Source organism: Eschrichtius robustus, chromosome 2 (assembly GCF_028021215.1).
Source record: "Eschrichtius robustus isolate mEscRob2 chromosome 2, mEscRob2.pri, whole genome shotgun sequence".
Lineage (NCBI taxonomy): Eukaryota > Metazoa > Chordata > Mammalia > Artiodactyla > Eschrichtiidae > Eschrichtius > Eschrichtius robustus.
The window spans coordinates 154101620-154122994 of record NC_090825.1 but is presented as its reverse complement, the minus strand read 5'-3'; the positions used below and the strand labels follow the sequence as shown (position 1 = coordinate 154122994).

The 21375-nt window shown below is 39.6% G+C and overlaps 2 protein-coding genes across 9 annotated transcripts in view; one reads left to right on the top strand and one right to left on the bottom strand.

The window, feature by feature from the left end:
• LOC137759783 (ELKS/Rab6-interacting/CAST family member 1-like) overlaps positions 1-21375 on the bottom strand; it is a 901087-nt gene that overhangs the window by 796737 nt on the left and 82975 nt on the right. The window contains 4 exon segments of the mRNA XM_068536391.1: positions 5547-5573; positions 5576-5716; positions 10068-10223; positions 15467-15541. Of these exon segments, the coding sequence (XP_068392492.1) occupies positions 5547-5573; positions 5576-5716; positions 10068-10223; positions 15467-15541 (399 nt within the window).
• The window catches only part of LOC137759781 (ELKS/Rab6-interacting/CAST family member 1-like), a 167669-nt gene that overhangs the window by 143981 nt on the left and 2313 nt on the right, over positions 1-21375 (top strand). For all 8 annotated transcript variants that reach the window (XR_011073189.1, XR_011073187.1, XR_011073188.1 and 5 more), the window contains one exon: positions 18734-19026. The gene's annotated coding sequence lies outside the window, so the exon portion shown is untranslated. The remainder of the gene's footprint in view (positions 1-18733; positions 19027-21375) is intronic.

The window sequence follows — 21375 nt, the reverse complement described above, 5'->3', positions numbered from 1 at the left end:
TCTAGTTTGTATTCTGTATACTATATATTCCACTTCTAATATGTATTCTATATATTCCAATAACCACAAGCAAAAGAACAAAGCAACTCACCTTAAAAACATTTTACCCAATACCCTTGAAATACACTATTAAATTCTTATTGCAGAAGTCAAAAGCCCAGACATTTAAACCTGTAGATAAGCTTGAACTGCCTTGTCTCTCAGTTCTTCTCAGCATTAATTTCAGAAAAATGAAAGGCTTTCCATCTGTGGGTCAGGAATCAGAATACAGCAGGAAAACGTCCCTCATCACTTCTAAGTGTTTCTCATTCTGATGGGACCAATGTCTCAGGATAATAACCGTGAGGCCTCATATTGCTGCTTCTTTACCAAAAGTACCCAGATGCCCCAGCTGCACTTTTACGTTAGATCCCTGACTCTGCTAAGTGACCTGGAAATGGGCCTGCACTAACCACTCATAAATACCCGCATGCCGATTTGAGGGAATGTCAGGTATGAGACCCACAAGAATTGGTGACTGAAAAAGGTAAAGAATGAAAACTCCTGTTATAAACATACAAACCTTTGGTGTCACTGCAGTGGGAAATGCAGGTTTTGATATTAAAAATATTTCATATCACAAATATTAGCCACAGAAACTACCCAAGCCCACAGTCTAATTACTAAGTGATCTTTTCAATTCAAATCACCTGTGTACACTTTTTCTTGATCTGCTTTTTCATGCAATGCAGAATTTAAATGGGCTAGTCTGGAGAGCTGAGATAAAAATAACCACAAAAACCACTTTGCTACTACTAGATTAATTGCTCTGAATTCTACACTGATCTTTTGGTTTGGTGTGAACTAAATTCAGAGTATAATTTTGCGTGAGGTCCGTATTTTGCAAACCACAAAAAACATATTCAGGAAAACCCCTCACAGACTAGCAGGACACACAGTCATCACCCTAACACCATTCTTGGCAGGAGGAATAAGACCTTTTTAACTCACATCAACTGAGCTGGAGGAACAGCATCTAACCAGCTTGCCAAGCATCAAGGTCTGTGGCAAACAGGTTATGCCAACTTCAACAAAATCAGAAGGTTTTTCCTCCACAAGACTTTCTCTACCAAAGGACATGAACAGAAAAATGGCTACCTTGCTGTTTTGGCCTTTTACTTCTGACCACAAAAGTATTAATTATCTCAACCCATCTTAACCTTCTTTTGTTTTACATCAATAAACAGATCTACCTAAGAGCACATTAGCACTAGTAACTGCATGCCAGTGACAATGGCATGTTTCCTATAATTCCTCTTTTGCAATTATATGACTCACACTGCCTTTCTAACTCTCTGACCACACCTTTTCAGTTTTCTTCACTGGATCCGCTGTCATTTCCCCCTCTTCACATCTCACTCGATACAACCTTCCTCTGGAGAAACCAATTCATCCCTAAGGCTTTAGCCACTACCCCCATAATGACAGCTTCCTAATATTTATTCCTAGCCTATTCCTAGCCCCAACCAGTTCTAAAAACCTGAGATTCTAACAAAAGTTTCTGCTTTCACTGAATATTTAGTTTAGAATGAGCTTTTTTTGTTTTAATCTTTTCTTTTAAAGGACCTTTAAAGATCACCTAATGTGGTCACACATAAATGTAAGTTAAATCTGAGTACTGTCTACTATATTATTTTCTGCATTTTTCCTGTATTTCATAAATTTTTTTTTAAATTTATGTATTTATTTATTTGGCTGTGTTGGGTCTTTGTTGTTGCGCGTGGGCTTTTTTTTAGTTGCGGCGAGCGGGGGCTACTCTTAGTTGCGGTACGCGGGCTTCTCATTGCGGTGGAGTCTCTTGTTGTGGAGCACGGGCTCTAGGCACGTGGGCTTCAGTAGTTGTGGCACATGGGCTCAGTAGCTGTGGCTCACGGGCTCTAGAGCGCAGGCTCAGTAGTTGTGGCGCACGGGCTTAGTTGCTCTGCGGCATGTGGGATCTTCCTGGACCAGGGCTCGAACCCGTGTCCCCTGCTTTGGCAGGCGGATTCTTAACCACTGCACCACCAGGGAAGTCCCCATAAACTTTTAAAAAGGTAAATAATCTAAACTACTCCTAATTTTAAAGCTGAGGAAATCAAAGCCGAAACTAAGTGACTTGCCGAAGATCACTAAGTATAATTTCCTATCACCACATCTCCCACTGTTCCCATCTAGAAAGGAGGATGACTGAAGGGCGTTGGGTCATGAGGCTGAGAGTGTACACAAGCAGACCTTTTTAAAAGGCTATTTCAACTGCACTGAGTTCTGTCTGACATCCCAACAAAAGGTTGAAGAGCTCAGAGAAACTTGCAAAAGGCCACAGGCAGAGATGTGTCATTCAACAGTGCACAGTTTATCTGTACAAAGGTGGGGAGAGGGCTACAAAGTTATCATCTAAAAAAACCAGTGGTGATATTTTAAACCCACTGATATTTAATATTCACCTCCAAATTCAGATGAGAACTTCATAATTTAAAAAATCTATTCTAGCCACATTAAACATCTATTCTAACCTTAGGAAGTTGGTATTATTATTATTCTCAGTGACAGATGAGAAAATGGAGGATTACAGAGGTAAGATAACTCATCCAAGGTCACATACCTAATAAATGTAGAAGGCTATTTCAAGCCTAGGTCTGACTCCAAAGCCCATGCTTTGACCACAGTGCTACTAAATCCAGACCACCTCTGTGAAGGTCAACCGATTAAAGGAGATGTTCATAAAACTGGAGCAATTCCATAGATACTATACACTGTACACTGCCCAACACAAAAGGACCTCATTCCATGGACCCTGAACAGGAAAAACACCAGGTCTTTTCCCACATCCCGTTTTTCCTTCAAGAATTTTAAAATTAAAAAAAAAACAAAAAAACAAAAAACTCCTGAATCCATGTTCTTTTTCATATGTGCTTAATTTTGTGATTTGAGAGCTGGATGAAAGTCTAGGGTAGCTTCAGAGAGGAGGATGAGATCGATAAAGAGCAATTATAGGGGGCCTCCCTGGTGGCGCAGTGGTTAAGAATCCTCCTGCCAATGCAGGAGACACAGGATCGAGCCCTGGTCTGGGAAGATCCCACATGCCGCGGAGCAACTAAGCCCGTGCGCCACCACAACTACTGAGCCTGTGCTCTAGAGCCTGCGAGCCACAACTAATGAGCCCGCGTACCACAACTACTGAAGCCTGCAAGCCTAGAGCCTGTGCTCTGCAACAAGAGAAGCCACCGCAATGAGAAGCCTGTGCACCACAACAAAGAGTAGCCCTTGCTCGCCGCAACTAGAGAAAGCCCGCGTGCAGCAACGAAGACCTAATGCAGCCAAAAATAAATAAATAAAATTATTTTTTTAAAAAAGAGCAATTATAGGAACAGAAAGATAGCAATTATAGAAATAGGTGAGAACTTTCAAAGAGCTGGTTCAAACTGTCTTTTATGGGATCCAACAGGAGAAAGCTGCTTTGGAAAAAGTGAGCCTTGTCAAGTGTCACCAGAGTAATTTAAGAAAAAATAACAAATCCTGATAAACAGGCATATAACATTCATATAATCACCCCAAATTCAAAAGGAAGTTAGCTTTTCTACTGTTATCTTTTAGAATGAGACCCTTATATTTGAGCAGTTGTCCTAATAACTTACAGGGGTAATTGCTGAAACTCAGTTAGTTCTAAAAACAAATACAAAAACCATCCAAGAATGACCACAAATACAGTCTTTGTTCTCTATGGTACAAGAAACCAATCACAAGCCCATCTGTGTGAGACCTAGCTAATAAGAACACTATTTCAGAGGGGGGTACAAAGAGAAGGATGGGTTGCCAAGGGGAAGAAGTCATCTATTAGACTGTGACAAGCTTTTAAGTGTTTGCATTATCATTAACCAACTGCCTGGTTCCCTGGTTCCCACACCTGCCACCTCCATCCAAAACTATCACAGCAGCACTTGGCAACAGGCTCAGCTCCAAAACACTGGCGCCCTCTTCTGACCCTTTTGTAGTACTGCATTCATACCAGGCACTGATGTGAAAATCTCTAATAAAGCCACAAATTAATAAATTTGCAGGTAACATTTTTCAGATAATTCTGTATTTGCAATTCCCTGAATAAACCTTAATTTAGCTTGATAAAAATGTTAAATAGCAGACCTTCTACATAAAATTTATGCCAATGAAAAGAAAAGCAACAATGTTCTCTTACCATTTTAACAGTTTACATATATTAGCTGATAGTATTACAAGAATTAGAATGATGCCAATAACTGACAAAGACCTTACTATGTGCCAGGCACCAGGAGTGAATAAATTAGTTTAATGCTAACAACCTAATGAGGCAGGAACTCCTCTTCATCTTACAGGTGTAAAACGAGGCACAATGAACTTAAGTAATGTGCCCAGGACCCTGCACCTGGTAGCAAGTGGTAAAACTGAAGTTCACACTCAGTAACTGTGACTCCAGGGCCAGAGCCTTATCTACCCCAAAATATCCCTCTGAGGTATCATGATAAAATGAAACGTGATCAAAATAGAAAAAGTATAAGTTGTAAGGAAAATTATAAATACATCATCCAAATCTCTTAATTTTCAACAAAATCCCAAACTGTAAAAAAATAAAATACTACACGAAACATTTTGGTCATTTTCCCATTCCTCCTCGCGTGAAGATTCTGAACTTCTGGGTCTGAGATGTTTTTATGCCTTCTTTTTACTACCCATTCCTTTCTTCATTACACTATGCCTTTATTTATCTATTATCTTGTTCTTTAAAAGAAAAGAAAAAATTAATCCATACTATACGCTTTATTTTTCTTCTATACAGCAGAACTGCTTACCTATTCCTACCTTAATTCTCTATTTCATTGAGATCTTTAGAAAATATTTTCCTTAAGACAGTAAATCCAAATAGCATCATCAATTCCTTCTCATTGCAAATATGATAGATTCTCATCTGCCTGGAATTATTTAGTGTGTTCCTACCTCTAATCAAGGCTGGCAGACTAGATAATCTTCTAATATTTCTAAAAATGCTAACTTTATTTTCAAACAGGACATGAAGGCACATGTCTAATAATCTGCAGTTCAAAACAAGATTTATCTCAAACATTTCTGGATTCCACAGTTTGCCTACTTAAAGCTATTCATAATACCAAAAATTAAGGACACTTAATAACCCAACACAGGCTGACCAAGCTCACTCCCATTCATGACTGAAAGATTTACCACGGGTGAAAACAAATGCTTTTACAACTATCGTTTCATTTCATAACATTAGTTTGAAGTCTACTTAGAAGCACAGACTTATTCAAAGTCTGAAGTATCAAAAACATATATTAACTGCACCGGTTTAATTTGTTAGATACAAGAACAATAGAAACAAGATGGTTATAGTTTAGTACTATAACTGACCACATCGCTAAAGAATCCATCATAACATTATTCATAGCTCCCGTATCTCAACACAACAAGAAGTGCACAGGTAACACACAAGAAAAGGTGCCAAGGAATGGGCTCCGTGCAAATCCCACAACTCCTTTTACCTCGTTCTGCAGGATGGCAGCCCTCGAGGCTCCTTAGCAGTCAAGGACTCCTTCAGCACTTCAATGTGCTGCTTGCTGTCTGAGAACGGGTTGGTGAGTGTTTCTAGCTTTGTCTGTAGGGCTAGTAGTTCTGTGTCCTTTCTGGACAGCTCCTGCTTCACCTGACCAATCTAGAGAAGAAGAAAAAGCAGTGTAAGGAAAAAAGAAATAAAACCACCACCTCTGATCTGGATCTTTGACAGATCCACGTCAAGATATACAGCATTAACTTTATGACAGGACACAATTCATCTTTTTGCACCATCTAATCTTAGCTGACCACCCCCCCCCCCACAAAAAAACAAAGCTTATTCAACTAATAGCAAAATTTCCAGTTTTCATTTATTGTCTCCCCTAAACTTTTGAAATCCATTAGAAAAGGAATGGAAGAAGAAAAATCCCAATTCACTTAGATGACTATGAGACAGCAGTAAGCATCTGAACACGACTAAAGCAGTATTCATCTTATTAAGTCATAAGAAACTTCAAATCATACAGCAGGATTAGTGTAGATGGAATACAGAAAGAAAAAAGAAACTTCCTACTATTGCTATTTAAACTCAAAAGCTGCACATTTATTTTTTCATTGTTTTTTTTTCATTCTCAAATGAAAGTGTACATAAAGTCCTTCTTAAAAAGCCACTTTAGTGTTATAAGGCATTATAAACATGTGCTTTCTAAAAATTATATAATTTTGAGGAGTTAGGGGTACTGACCTAAAAGAAAGATTCCACCTACAAAGTTATATTACCTACAACATGTCATATCAACTAAATGGATAAAAGTATATAACCTAAATAAAGAACGCATAAAATCTCATTCTCTAAGAATCTACATGTGTCATCAAATTTGAATTACTCTGACAGAGTAATCCATAAATCAACAGGTGCCACTCACTCCCCCATAAATTTTTCTCATCTTAACTTAGAAAACATTTAACATCAAACATCTCCTTTACATTTCTACCGTGTTTCTAAGAATTTTTACTCTTTTATTCTAAATGTAAGCCAAATTAACAGAAATCATATCTGTTTTTACATTGTATCTACTGCCTAAGCAAGGCAGCTATGCACTAAAATATAGACTCTTGGAAGTATAAATTTCACAAGAAGTCAGTAATCTCAGTACCACTGATGAAACAAAAAATACTTTTTAAAAAGTTGAATGTATCTAAAGTATTTTGACTGAAATAATCTTAGGCATAAGGGACAAAGTTTTTGAGAACAATTTCCCATGAGAAAGTATGAAATAAATTTTACTGTAATTAAAGTTACTTTTAAGGAGGACTAAAAATAAACTTATAATTTACTGTTCTGTTTCATCAGGAAGACAAGCATTTTTCTCATAGGCATGAAAGCTCTACTCACAAATAGAATATTCATTCATTCAACAAACATTTCTGTGTGCTCACTGTATGCAAAATACTCGCAGCTGCTAAGGACATCACTGGAAGATAGCTGTAAACAGCAGCTACTTCCATCCTGTAACACAGATACGTACCCAGGAGCTGCCACATACTGTAATGGTGTAGCATCTTTCATGACTTCCCTTTACCAACATCCCACCCCTAACAAACAGAATGCACTAAAAACGCACTTGTGGTATGAATGAATAGTCAGGAGAAACGTTCAAAATGTTCTCACCTCATCAGCTAAAGAACTATGGCTTAAAGATTACTCAAATTTCCAGCTACCTCTAGACCATGTGATCAAAAATAAATATAAAATCTCAGTTTCCTCATCATCTGCCTTACTAAATAATCCTCAAATAATGCTATACTGACCATAAAGACTGAGAAAAAGAAGAAAATATCCTAAATAGAAGAGTTTAGAAGCACAAATTTTCCTTAAAAGTTAGGAGCATAAATAAGGCTTTTGCAGTCAATCCCATGTGAGAACGAACGAGTGTGTCTTCTTGGGTAACTACCTCTCTAAGCCTTGGTTTCCTAATCAGTAAGATGGAGAAAGCAAACCAGTGCCACTGTACTGCGTACAGATTAAACCAAAAAAATGTATAGAATGTTTAGCCTGTTGTTCGACACAAAAAGAAATTAATAATACTAGCTGAGGAAAAAAAAGTTATAGATCAACTTCTCCTCTAGACAATACATGGTTACAACAAACCAAATTGGACCCTTTTAGACAAAATATCTCACTTTTCTATCTATACTATAAAGTGGTCCATAAATAGCAAACACACTAAATTAGCACAAGTGGTTTTTTTTTTTTTCTTTTAATGCTGCATTCCAGTCTTATCCTACCGTAATTTTCAGAGGCAGTTTTTTCCCTGACACTTGTGAGACAAATGCATGCACAGCCTAGTATAGGGCAGTGGAGTGCAGAGCTTACCAGCACAGGTTCTGGAACCAAATGGCTTGTGTAAAAATCAAACTCTGCCTCTTACTAACTGTGCTTCCTGAGCACCACTGTGTTACCTCAGCTTCCTTATCCATAAATTGGGTTGAGAATATACCTACCTTAGTAGGTTATAAAATGCTTATAATAAGTACTCAAGTGTCAGCTATTTTATTATCATCATTTTATCACAGTTTGAAATGGAATTTCAAGTTCTCTAGACAGATGATTGAGCTACTGAATAGATTTAGAGACTTTAAGTTTCATGCTACTTCTAACTGACCAGATAACTAAATAAGCTAATCACTTCTATACATCTGTTCCAAAGAAAGTAAAATTTGTTGCAAAATCACCTATCGGGGACTTAAAGATGATGTCTACATATGAAGGTAAAGCACTTCACTCAAGAAATCAGATTCAAATAAACCCTGGGTGATGGACCTAGAACATCTGCACATTCTTTGTACCTAAGAAGAGAAAGAGACCATTCACATAAATCAACAAGTTTCTGGTTAACAGGAAAGGAGTCGAGAAAAAACAGCTTTGAAGCACCATCCACACAGTGACAAAGCAACAATAAAAAACCAGGGACAGGGCTTCCAGAGCACATGAGGGCTCGCTGCACACAGGGTGGCACGTGGGTCAAACCGGTGAACAGGAGTCAGTTAAAGAGCACAGCAGGCTGGTCAGTGCTAGTCCCGGGCAAAGCTGCCGACCACAGAGTGAAAGTGTGAGCACCCAGAGCCAGAGCAGCAGGGTCCCACTGTGGGATCACTGCACGCAAAGGGTAAATCTTTCGGCAAAGACCTCTGCCTGAAGACCAGCCGCTCTCTTTTTCAGCTCCTCCCCTTGAGCCTCTTTCGAATTTAGCTCCTCCTTCAGTTGCTCTACCTGTCACGACATTGTTATTCTTTTTCACTCATGTGTCAACTTAGGTCTTCTTATTATCTGCTTTTGAGCCAGAGCAGTAACTGGAAATAACAATAACTCATATAACACAATCAAATCTGTTCCCCTAATTTCCTCGTCAAAGGACCCTAGATGGGCTCACTATTTTCACAGGGTAATGGACTGAAATGTGCTAATCAGCAAATGGGAAGCAGAGATGATATTTTATTTTGTTCTCAAGTTAGAATGATAAATCAAAACTAACAGAAAGTTGGATATGTGAATTTTTAAGTTCTAAAAGTTACATGAAATTGGCCGTAGTCATTGATAACAGATTCTTAAAATAACAGAGGAATATTCTACTGACTTATATGCAGGTATGGGTATCACAGAAAGAAGCCAGAAACTGTATCATTAAAGGAACAGTTTTCACTTCTGAGAAATTAGGGAACTAACACAATTGGGATATGGGGGGCAGGGGGAGGGGGAGGAACACTTATTTTCTAGCTAATATTTTATAATTGAAATCATGATCTTTAAAACACCACAGACCTGATAAACTGGTAACTGTAATAAACTAAGTCCTCCAATTTGCCTAAAATAGTTTATAGGATCAAAATAAATGCCTTTGGCTCTAAAGAAGGAATACTGTGACTGAGGTTATAATACAGACTGATATGTCTCAGCGATGCCTATCCTACTGTACATATACCCCAAGTGCACGTGGGAAACAATAAACCTGATACACATGGGTCTTCTCCAAGGGAGAGCGCAAAGGGCTTTCCTTTAGGGAACTGTGTTTGAAGGGAAAACACGATTTTATTTAAGCCATTTCAGGAAAAAAAAGGGGAGGTGGATTCAGTCTCTTAGGCTGAATTTGACTTCTAAATTTGTTCACAAGACATAGAGAACGCGATGTTTCATATAGTGAGAAAAACTCATCTGGATGTAATCCTACTAATCGCCTCAAGAAGTACTGGTAGACATGAAATGTTAAACTGTGATAATACACACTTAGCCTCATACAAGTAATTTTCTTTGAAGTGAAATTTGAAATAACTATACAACGTCAGTAATTCTGACTTTAATTCTGGGAAAGTTCTATCTGAAAGAATTACGGTACAAGTATTCTTCCCTGAAGCCTGATAAAACAGCGTGAGGTCCATCATCACTAAAGAAGTAGGAACATGCATCAATTTTTCAAACCCCATTTAAAAATTACGGTATCACACACCATGACCTTGTTTTTCATAAATTTAGAATGGCTCCGATAGACCTCCATTTGCCTCATTTCTTCCTCTCGTTCTTCAGTACTCAAAGCCCCGTTCGATTTCAGCATCTGAATCTCCTCTTCCAAGTCTCGGAGCCCACGCTCCATAGAGGAAATTTTTGAATCCTGAGGACAAAGGAAGATTTAGACATTAAAGTATTCGCAAAAAGTCAAGAGAGGTTGCACAAGTCTGTCTTTACAGATGTGAAATTTAATAAAGATAAACAAATATGTAGAAATATTGCAACTGGTGCCTTGCTTCTAAAATATATCCTTCATGGCCATATGGTGGAGAGGAGGAGGACTGAGATCTATAGTATGATTTTTCCTCTATCCTTTCCTCTGCACCCTTTTGATTAAAATTGAGAGTATTAACTAAAGAAGTAGAAGCAATGGAAAACTAGTTAAAGTTTCTAAGTACTTTATGGTCAACAAACTTCTAGTGAAAACATCTGTAATATTAACAGTAAAACCTTTTCTAGCTATATTTTATCGTTTTACTTGACCCCCCTTAAAAGGCTTATTTCTGCCCCCAAAGGAGTGGGGAAAAGAGTAAGAAGGTTTCAAAGATTTACACAATAATGCGTATAACCGTTATCTACAATAATAAAGATCTGATAACGTCCCACTGCAGAAAAACAAAGGGATGAATAATTACGTTAACAGTTACACTTTATCACACAGTGGTCCCGCCTTTTCCACAGTTTTACTTTCCGTGGTTCTGCTTTCTGTGGTTTCAGTTACCTGAGGTCAACTGCGGTCAGAAAATATCAAATGGAAAAGTCCAGAAAAAAACAATTCAGAAGTTTTAAACCGTGCACCGCTGTTCCAATCAACATGATGAACTCTCACACCATCCCATTCTGTCCCACCGGAACGTGAATCATCCCTTTGTCCAGTGTACCCGCGCCCGTTAGGCACTCACAGCAGCCATCTCGGTTATCAGATGGACAGTCCTGGCATCACAGTGCTTGTGTTCAAGTGACCATTTTTACGTGACAGTATTTTATTTAATACCGTCCCCAAAGCACAAGAGTAGTATGCTGGCAATTCAGATTTGACAAAGACTTCTCTTTGAAACACCGTAAGGTGTTTCTTTTAAGTGAAGAGGTGGAAGTTCTCACTAAGAGAAAAAATCATATGCTGAGGTTGCTAAGATCTACAGTCAGAACGAATCTTCCAGCAGTGAAATTGGGATGAAGGAAAAAGAAATTCGTGCCAGTTTTGCTGTTGCACCTCAAACTGCAAAAGTTACGGCTACAGTGCATGACAAGTGCTTAGTTTAGATGAAGACGGCATTAGATTTGTGCAGTAAGATACTGAGAGAGAGAGAGAGAGAGAGAGAGAATGAGACCTATTCACATAACTTCCATTACAGCATACTGTTATAACTGTTCTATTTTACTATTAATTACTGTTGTTAATCCCTTACACATTGTGCCTAATTTATAAAATTAATCATAGGTATGTATAGGAAAAAACATAGTATATATAGGCTTTGGTACCATCTGTGGTTTCAGGCATCCACTGAGGGTCATGGAACCTATCCCCTGCAGATAAGAGGAGGCTACTTACTGCATTAGTAATCTTACTTATTCGCTATACTTCACCATGCATTTCAAATATCTCATAATGATTTCTAAAAAGAAACGTCACTGTCCTTGTAAATCAGCATCACCACGAATATCACCTCCTAGTACAACATCCGTCTATACTCATTTTCTTGGTTTTGTCTGTCACAGTATCCAGTTTATCCCCAGATTACTTTAGATGTCATCAATTACAGAAAAACTCCTACAAAGAATAGATACTTTTACATCTATAGTTGCATATGCTTATTCACCTAAGAAGCAAAGACCTTAAAGAGCATAAATTCAGTATAGCTTTATTTTATTTGGAATTTTAGAGAAACCATTCCTTTAGGAAGAAATTTTGAGACTGACTTCCTCTTTTCACTTTACCTCAAGCCTGTCTTGACTGACTTTCCTTGTTATCTGAGAGTATGCCGATAAGAGTTAAAGGATTTATCATGAGACACTTACAGCTAGCTATTTTTAGGTTCGGGGGAGAGGCGAGGGCTGTACTCCTCTGACTTGCATTGCATTACCTTTAAAAATAACACAACGAAAATTTTCTTTTACAAATCTATTCAAATGAAACTTACATTTGGTTCAAAATTAAACATATTAAATTAACACAATCAGAGACACTCTAAACCTAAACCAGGATTTTGATTTACTCGTTTAAAGCTATCCCGGCCCATGAAGAATAAACAAATAAACGGCTTCAAATGCACTATCTGAAAATCCCAACACAGACAGAGAGGCAGCTCTTGACCAAATCAGACACTCACCATCAAATCATGCACCATAAAATCTGCACCTAAAAAGGGACCGTAACTGCAGCTCTGAAAGCCATGAGGCAGAAAAAGAACCTGCCAGGCTACTTTCTGGGATGAGGCCAGAAAATTAACGCCTGATATGTTGGACTAGTTGTAGCACCGACCAGTACTCAGGCTGGGTTTATTTGAGGACAGCCCTTTCCAAGGAGGTTTCTTACTCCTAGAATGTATAATAACTAAATAAATAAATTCTTTATCATCTTACTACTCTATACTTCCCCAGCCCTGGGTCTCCCATCATTAATCAACCAACCCCACTGAGTCCACTGAAATCCTCTTTTCCTTGTTAAATTTCCCAAATGCTCAACTTTTTTTCAAAAGTTGTCTCCCTGCTCTAAGTAAACCCAGGCTTTCCCCAAGGATATAATTTCCCCGAACGCTCTCCATTGAAGTTCACTAATCCACCAGCATCACAGAGTGGCAGGGAGAAGTGTGGGCATCCTCCAGGTTCCTCCATGCTGCTCCCATTTAAAGCTCACACTCCTCTTCACTCTCCCTCCGCACCGCTGCCATCTAGGGGCTTCCCGGTCACTCCCGCCCGCTGAAGAAGTCTTCAGCACCCGGCTGACAATAGATCTCTCCTTCAAATGCCACTCTTGCCATAATCCTAGGATTTCAATGTCCGAATTCCTTGACATCCGTAATGCCAACGCCCTCAATCCTCCGGTCCATTTTAGCTACCCAGTTTACAAGACCACATCACCCAGGCCTCTCCTCCCAGGCCTGACACACCATCACTCACATTAACTGCTGCTCTTGTATCTCACAGAGTCCTCCACCCCCCTAACTTCTACATTTTCTCCCAACCTGTCCATCCATTCTGAATTCTCTTCCTTCCTATCCAGGCTACATTCCTGGACTCATCATCCCAACTACTCCTTCACCTCCACCCTCAATTCACTTGCATCCCAGTAATTCTGCCATATCTACCCAGCAAAACTCTAACCCTACAGCAGTCCAGTAATTCCTCCCTGCTCCTCCACTGCTAAAGGGAAAAGAAGAAGTTAGAGAAGGGAGAAGGAAGCAGAGGGAAGAAAGTGGGAGAAAGGAGGAGGGAGAGGAGGAGGAGAGAGAAAAGAATATTACGTCACCTTGAAGACAGCTGGGCTCTTTTATTGTCCACCATCACCTCCTTTCCCATTTCCCCCAAAGACCAGTCTAGGTCTTCATGATCCTCTCAAGCTCATGCCACACTCTCAGCATCTCAGCTATTGCATCTTCAATTTCAACATAACATCCACCTGACCCCACTGGGCCACCAGAATCTCAGTCTCTTGCTTCTTAGCAGAATGGCTGGAGGTTAACACGACTTAAAATAGATCTATTGCCAGTTAAAACCAGTACACTTCCCTGTGCCATCAAAAGGCAAGCAAAATAATTCTGTGAACACAGGTACACTCGTGTGTTTTTAGGTTCCAACAGGGATCAGGAAATAACACGTACCAATAAACTTGTGGGAAATGTGAATATGTAATTACACCTTTCTAGAGGCTGTTTACGAGATTATGTTCAAGACTATGAATTGTCTAACTATAAAGAACCCAGAATCCACTAATTTGGTATTTGTTTGGTAAACCCTTTCCCCAGTGAGAACAAAGATGTATACAACAATAAAAACAAAGTTTTAAGAGGAAATCTTCTAAATTAAGAGAACCATTCTGATAACTGTACTTGAGAAGCATCTATTTACATAAAACTATTTATATACCAAAAACTGAAGACTCTTGCCACATCAACAAATATTAAATGAAGGCACATGATGCAAAACACCGTGTCAAATTTTTTAGGGGATACAAAGAAGTTAAAAAAAGAGACAGAGAGGGAAGGAGGGGGAGAGGGAGGGGTCCCTATCTGTAAGAGTCTTCTAGCTCTTGCAAGAAGGAATATGTTGTTAATAAAAATAATAATAGCATAGCAGCTAACACTGACTGAATGTTTACTATGTGCCAGGTCCTGTTGAAAGTGTTTTACTTGTTTTAACTAATTTAAACCACAAAAGAACCCATGGGATAGGTACTATTGTTATCACCATTTATCAATAAAGAAATTAAGGTATGGAGAGGTTAGGTTACTTGTTCTATGTCATACAACTGGTTAAATAAAGCCAGGTTTTGAATCCAGGGAATTTAACACAGAAGGCAAGCGCTTAGTCACCAATCACCGTAACGTTCAGCCTAAAGATCTCTAACTACTCAGTAACTTAAAGCAGAAGTTTTCAAAGTATAGTCCGTGAAAGCCTGGGGGTGCCTCCTAGCCCTTTTGAGAAGTCAAAACTATTTTCATAATAATACTATGACTTTATGTGCCTTTTCCACTGTGTTAACACGTGCACTAAAGGTATAAAGGACAGGCAAAAGCGCTCGTGCCTCTGGACAACAGCGCCAACCCGTGCTAGCCGTCAGTGTATTCTTCAGTGTCAGCACTCGCAGACAAAAAAGAAAAATAAGAAAGAACATTTTTAAAACACTGGCTCACTTAGGAATGTCCCTGGTGACTTTTCATATGCTCAGCCCTTGAGTGTGTATCTCTGTACCATGCTGTGTGACGACACAGGAAGGGGCCAGGCCCGGCTGCTGCACCTGGGTGTGACGCTGCTCCCAGGACAGCACTGGGTGCTCTGTGAGCCGCAAGCCCAATCAGGTACTTTTTTCACGGAACCCTATTCTTAACTCGAGAGAAGAACTGACACACAAACTTGGTATTTGGCGGACATTTTCTTAAAAACAAATGAAATGAGTCATTTTAAGAGAATAAGGGGCCCTGATACCAAAAGGTTTGAGAACAGCTGACTCCAAGAAATGCTGGACAAGAGGAAACGAAACTGAAGTTCTTTTAATGTGTCATTTTCATTAAGTCTTACTATTTCTTCTCAGTCTACAAAATGAGTGAACTATTATTACATACCACTTTCTTAAACTCACACATTAAAGTGTGAAATGACACATAAGATTCCTTAGGAAGCTCTCACCTTCATTTCGATAACAGTTTGCAGAGCTTTAGTTTTGGCAGAATCGGGGGCATTCTCAAATCTCCGATGCATCTCCTATACAAGAGAAGCAAAAAAGAGAGTACGTGTCCTCCTTTTCACTCTCATTTTTTCAACAGGGGAGTGGAGAGGCAAGGGAGTAGTAGTTACATGCAAAGATGACTACCCCGGCCTTGTAAGACACTCTGATCCACTTTCTGTCTTCCTGACCTTTCCCTGTGGACCAGGGAGCACACAGACTGCATTCAGGCTAAGGGGTACAGGCGGGTCCCCGTCTCTGCACACCTGGTTATACACGGTAAGTCACACAGACCCCAGCCACCACAAGAGGTGAAGCTCCGGCACATCCCCAGGTTGTGTGTCACTCTTCCACAGGACTCCAAGACATATTATCAGAACTCCAAACAATCCAAAAAGGGGATTAGAAATAGTCCCTTTTTAAAAGGAGAAATCAGGACTTCCCTGGTGGCGCGGTGGTTAGGAATCCGCCTGCCGATGCAGGGGACACGGGTTCGAGCCCTGGTCCGGGAAGATCCCACGTGCCGCACAGCAACTAAGCCCGTGTGCCACAACTAGTGAGCCTGCGCTCTAGAGCCCATGAGCCACAACTACTGAGGCCCGCGCGCCTAGAGCCCGTGCTCCGCAACAAGAAAGGCCACCGCGATGAGAAGCCCGCGCACTGCAACGAAGACCCAACACAGCCAAAAAGAAATAAATTTATTTAAAAAAAAAGAAAAAGGAGGAATCAAAGTAGCCACAGTCCGCACTGCACAAAACAACTGAAAGCATTTGTGTTGACAACCTCCTTTGCATAGATAGCATCCTCCCCCAGAGCAACAACCACCGGGCTACCTGCGATGGAAATCTCTCTCCAGAGGGGCTACAATCAGAAAAAAAAAGAAGGTAAGACTGCTGAACAAGTTTCCTAAACAGTCTACAGGTAGCAAATGGCAGAAAAACATAGCTATTTTTTTCAATCCAAATGTCAGTGCGTTCAGGATCAGAAAGGAAGGAAGGAGATGGCAGAATATCACAGTTAGGGTCTTCAAGGATCACCCTGAAGTTACCAGACCTCCTCAGGCTATTTTCTTGTCAGATTCTGGGAATGTCTCTGAGTCAGCCAGTACTTCCAGAGTACCCTGGTACAGCCCCTAGTGATGGCAGAGAATACAGATGGATATTTTCCATCTGAACAGTGCTGGTGAAATTCTAGCCCTGCCCTCTGCTCTGCCCATTTGACATGTATATAGATGCTTACTAGGTCACTCAAACTTATTTCATCCAAAACAAAACTCGTCATTTTCTCCTCTTTAACCTAGCCCCTCCTCTGAAGACTGATGAGTCTTGCCCATCTCCTTAAATGGCATTACCCTCCCGGTGGTTCAAGCCAAACAGCACAGTGTCTCCTTTCATTCCTCCCACATCTTCACTTCCTACCACCTTCTAGAGCAGGTCCTAATTGTTCCAGCTTCAAAAGATTTCTTGAATTTATCATTTCACTCCATTTCCAGCCTAGTTTAAGCCTAGATTACTACAACAGCCTCGAGTTAAGTTTCCTTTCATTTCCTCTGTCCATTTTAAAGAAAGCAATGGTGTACTCTAGATAAAGCATCAACAAATCACGGCAATAGTCTGTTTTCAATCCTTCAACGAGTTTCCTATTTACTTCTCACCCTCTACAAGGTCCACACAATCTGATCATAACAGATAAAAGACTAGCCCTCCTGTCATAAACTATGTTAAAATTAGACAAAAATGCATAAAGCAACTGTTTTCAGATGCTGGAAAACAAGCAGCACAGGAGTATGATCCTTGAGAGAAGAGAAACTAACAAGGTTATGGTCCGGACTTGCTATCCAATATGTGATGCAGGGAGAGAAGACCAAACAGAAAACAGCAGTCCCGCAGAGCTCAGAAGACAGATCAGTGGGTAAGAGTCCCAAAGACAGGAGAAATGTGCAGAGCAGAATGACACAGAGGAAGAAGCTAGCCAGAAAAGCAGCAGTGTCTGATCTGACAGGGGTCCCCTGGAGTCTTTGACCAAATACTAAGCCTGCATGTACAGGGAAAGACTCCACAGTGTCAAAGAACAACTACCAGAGAGCTATGAGTTGAGCAACTACCTGAACTCACATGGGGCTGGGAAGAATTCAAGCTCCAAAGAGCCAGAGTGGAGAGAACATCAGAGGCACTCAGCAGAGACACCAGAAAGGTCACGTCTTAGGAGTAGAGACAGTCTAGCCCTAGAGGGAAGGCTACCTAGACTAGAGCCAACAGAGTGTAAAAGCAAGTCTTGTTAAGGATCGAGTTAATCCACAATTAACCCCTGCAAGATAAAACACTTCATTAAGACAGTCAAATGCAGAACACATTAATCCAGGACAAAATCTGAACACATTAGTTCAGGCCATAATCACCTCTCACCTGCATTAAAACAACAAACTCATCAGTTACCCCCCAGCCTCCAGTCTGTCCACACTGAATCTACTCCCTACACTGTAAACAGGTGATAAATTGGGCGCACAGATATTAGGGAAATTTCCAAATGCTTTACAGTGAAACTATTACAATTTCACTTTAAACTCTAGCAAGCATATCAGCAATATATAAGGAAAGAAATCCATTTGAATAAAAAAAAATCCTCCTCTGCTAAGGAACTAGGGTGCACTTTAAACCATTCGCAGGCATAAAGCTTTCCTGTTAAGATCTTGTAAAACCTATCAGTCGTAACAGATCTCCATTCAAAGGCCTGTGCATTAAAGCTCATTATGAATACATCCTGCAGTCAGTGGGCTGACCAACTCCCCTTTCCCAGAGAGCACATGGAGCCTCTGACTCCTGCACTGTTAATAAAGGGAGAGGACTCTGGGAATAAAAAAGAATGTACCATTCAGACAAATGTAAGAAGTCGAATGTGCTAGTGCTTGCTTTATTTCGCTCTTTTTAGCCTGAAAATTTTCACTCTACACAAATTAAAGAAAGCCCAGAGATTCATACAGGTAGAATTATCTGGATCTTGTTATACTGTCAACTGTGGTACACGGTAGAAAATGTGTTCAGTTCCTCTCACTGATTTAATAAAGAATAATGACTAGAGAAAGAAAACAAACAAGTTAGGAACAAAATTTCTCCGTTGTTAGTAGTTTCTTTCTTTTTAAAAGTTAAGTCAACATTTACTTACACAACTGAGAGAAAGGAGCATTTGTGACTGAGAAGTAGTACTTATGTCTGAAATTTCTTTCTTTCAAGTTTCAGGTTTTAGCCTCCAGCACCCTTGGTTCAAGGGTAGACGTCCCTTCAGCAGATTTCAATCCTCCACACAAGTTCTGGGCTTACTGTACTCCACACGGAGAAGTGAAGAAGGAACCCTCACTACTCCTCCTGTACCTCAACTCCGCTGTTGTCAGACAGCACTGCACTTTGACCCTTTACCATCTCAAGTAACAGCATGCTTCTGAGAAAACATATCTTCCTGTCAAAATGGAAATGAGGTACAAATGACACAACAAAAAAAAAAAGATGAGGAAGGATAACCTGAACCAGTAAGTTATGCGATGCAACTGTTCACACTTTCCAAAATCACTAGGAAAGGGAAAATTAACTAGGGACCTTTTTTCTTTTTTAATTCTTCCTACTCTTTGTCCAAGGTTTCTATTTTTTTTTCTATATATGTTTATTTCTCTCTTCTTCCCTCTAACCTCCTCTGCTCTTACCTGACAACTGCCAAAGATACAGATGGGCATTCCTCAGACATGGTAGAGCCAAAATTCCTAGCCTAGAACCTAGTTAAAGAATAGGGCTTTTTTTTTTTTTTAAACATCTCTATTGGAGTATAATTGCTTTACAATGGTGTGTTAGTTTCTGCTTTATAACAAAGTGAATCAGCTATACATATACATATATCCCCATATCTGACACTTTTTTTTTTTAACATCTTTATTGGAGTATAATTGCTTTACAATGGTGTGTTAGTTTCTGCTTTATAACAAAGTGAATCAGCTATACATATACATATATCCCCATATCTGACATCTTTTTTTTTTTAACATCTTTATTGGAGTATAATTGCTTTACAATGGTGTTAGTTTCTGCTTTATAACAAAGTGAATCAGCTATACATATACATATATCCCCATATCTGACATCTTTTTTTTTTTAACATCTTTATTGGAGTATAATTGCTTTACAATGGTGTTAGTTTCTGCTTTATAACAAAGTGAATCAGTTATACATATACATATGTTCCCATATCTCTTCCCTCTTCCATCTCCCTCCCTCCCACCCTCCCTATCCCACCTCTCTGGGTGGTCACAAAGCACTGAGCTGATCTCCCTGTGCTATGCGGCTGCTTCCCACTAGCTATCTAGTTTACGTTTGGTAGTGTATATTATGTCCATGCCACTCTCTCACTTTGTCACAGCTTACCCTTCCCCCTCCCCATATCCTCAAGCCCATTCTCTAGTAGGTCTGTGTCTTTATTCCCGTCTTGCCCCTAGGTTCTTCATGACTTTTTTTTTTTTTTCTTAGATTCCATATATATGTGTTAGCATACTGTATTTGTTTTTCTCTTTCTGACTTACTTCATTCTGTATGACAGACTCTAGGTCCATCCACCTCACTACAGATAACTCAATTTCATTTCTTTTTATGGCTGAGTAATATTCCACTGTATATCTGTGCCACATCTTCTTTAGCCATTCATCTGTTGATGGACACTTAGGTTACTTCCATGTCCTGGCTATTGTAAATAGAGCTGCAATGAACATTTTGGTACATGACTCTTTTTGAATTATGGTTTCCTCAGGGTATATGCCCAGTAGTGGGATTGCTGGGTTGTATGGTAGTTCTGTTTTTAGTTTTTTAAGGAACCTCCATACTGTGCTCCATAGTGGCTGTATCAATTTACATTCCCACCAACAGTGCAAGAGGGTTCCCTTTTCTCCACACCCTCTCCAGCATTTATCGTTTGTAGATTTTTTGATGATGGCCATTCTGACTGGTGTGAGATGATATCTCATTGTAGTTTTGATTTGCATTTCTCTAATGATTAATGATGTTGAGCATTCTTTCATGTGTTTGTTGGCAATCTGTATATCTTCTTTGGAGAAATGTCTATTTAGGTCTTCTGCCCATTTTTGGATTGGGTTGTTTGTTTTTTTGATATTGAGCTGCATGAGCTGCTTGTAAATTCTGGAGTTTAATCCTTTGTCAGTTGCTTCATTTGCAAATATTTTCTCCCATTCTGAGGGCTGTCTTCTCATCTTGTTTATGGTTTCCTTTGCTGTGCAAAAGCTTTGAAGTTTCATTAGGTCCCATTTGTTTATTTGTGTTTTTATTTCCATTTCTCTAGGAGGTGGGTCAAAAAGGATCTTGCTGTGATTTATGTCATAGAGTGTTCTGCCTCTGTTTTCCTCTAAGAGTTTGATAGTGTCTGGCCTTACATTTAGGTCTTTAATCCATTTTGAGTTTATTTTTGTGTATGGTGTTAGGCAGTGTTCTAATTTCATTCTTTTACATGTACCTGTCCAGTTTTCCCAGCACCACTTATTGAAGAGGCTGTCTTTTCTCCACTGTATATGCTTGCCTCCTTTATCAAAGATAAGGTGACCATATGTGCGTGGGTTTATCTCTGGGCTTTCTATCCTGTTCCATTGATCTGTATCTCTGTTTTTTTGCCAGTACCATACTGTCTTGATTACTGTAGCTTTGTAGTATTGTCTGAAGTCAGGGAGCCTGATTCCTCCAGCTCCATTTTTCGTTCTCAAGATTGCTTTGGCTATTCGGGGTCTTTTGTGTTTCCATACAAATTGTGAAATTTTTTGTTCTAGTTCTGTGAAAAATGCCAGTGGTAGTTTGAAAGGGATTGCATTGAATCTGTAGATTAAGAGTAG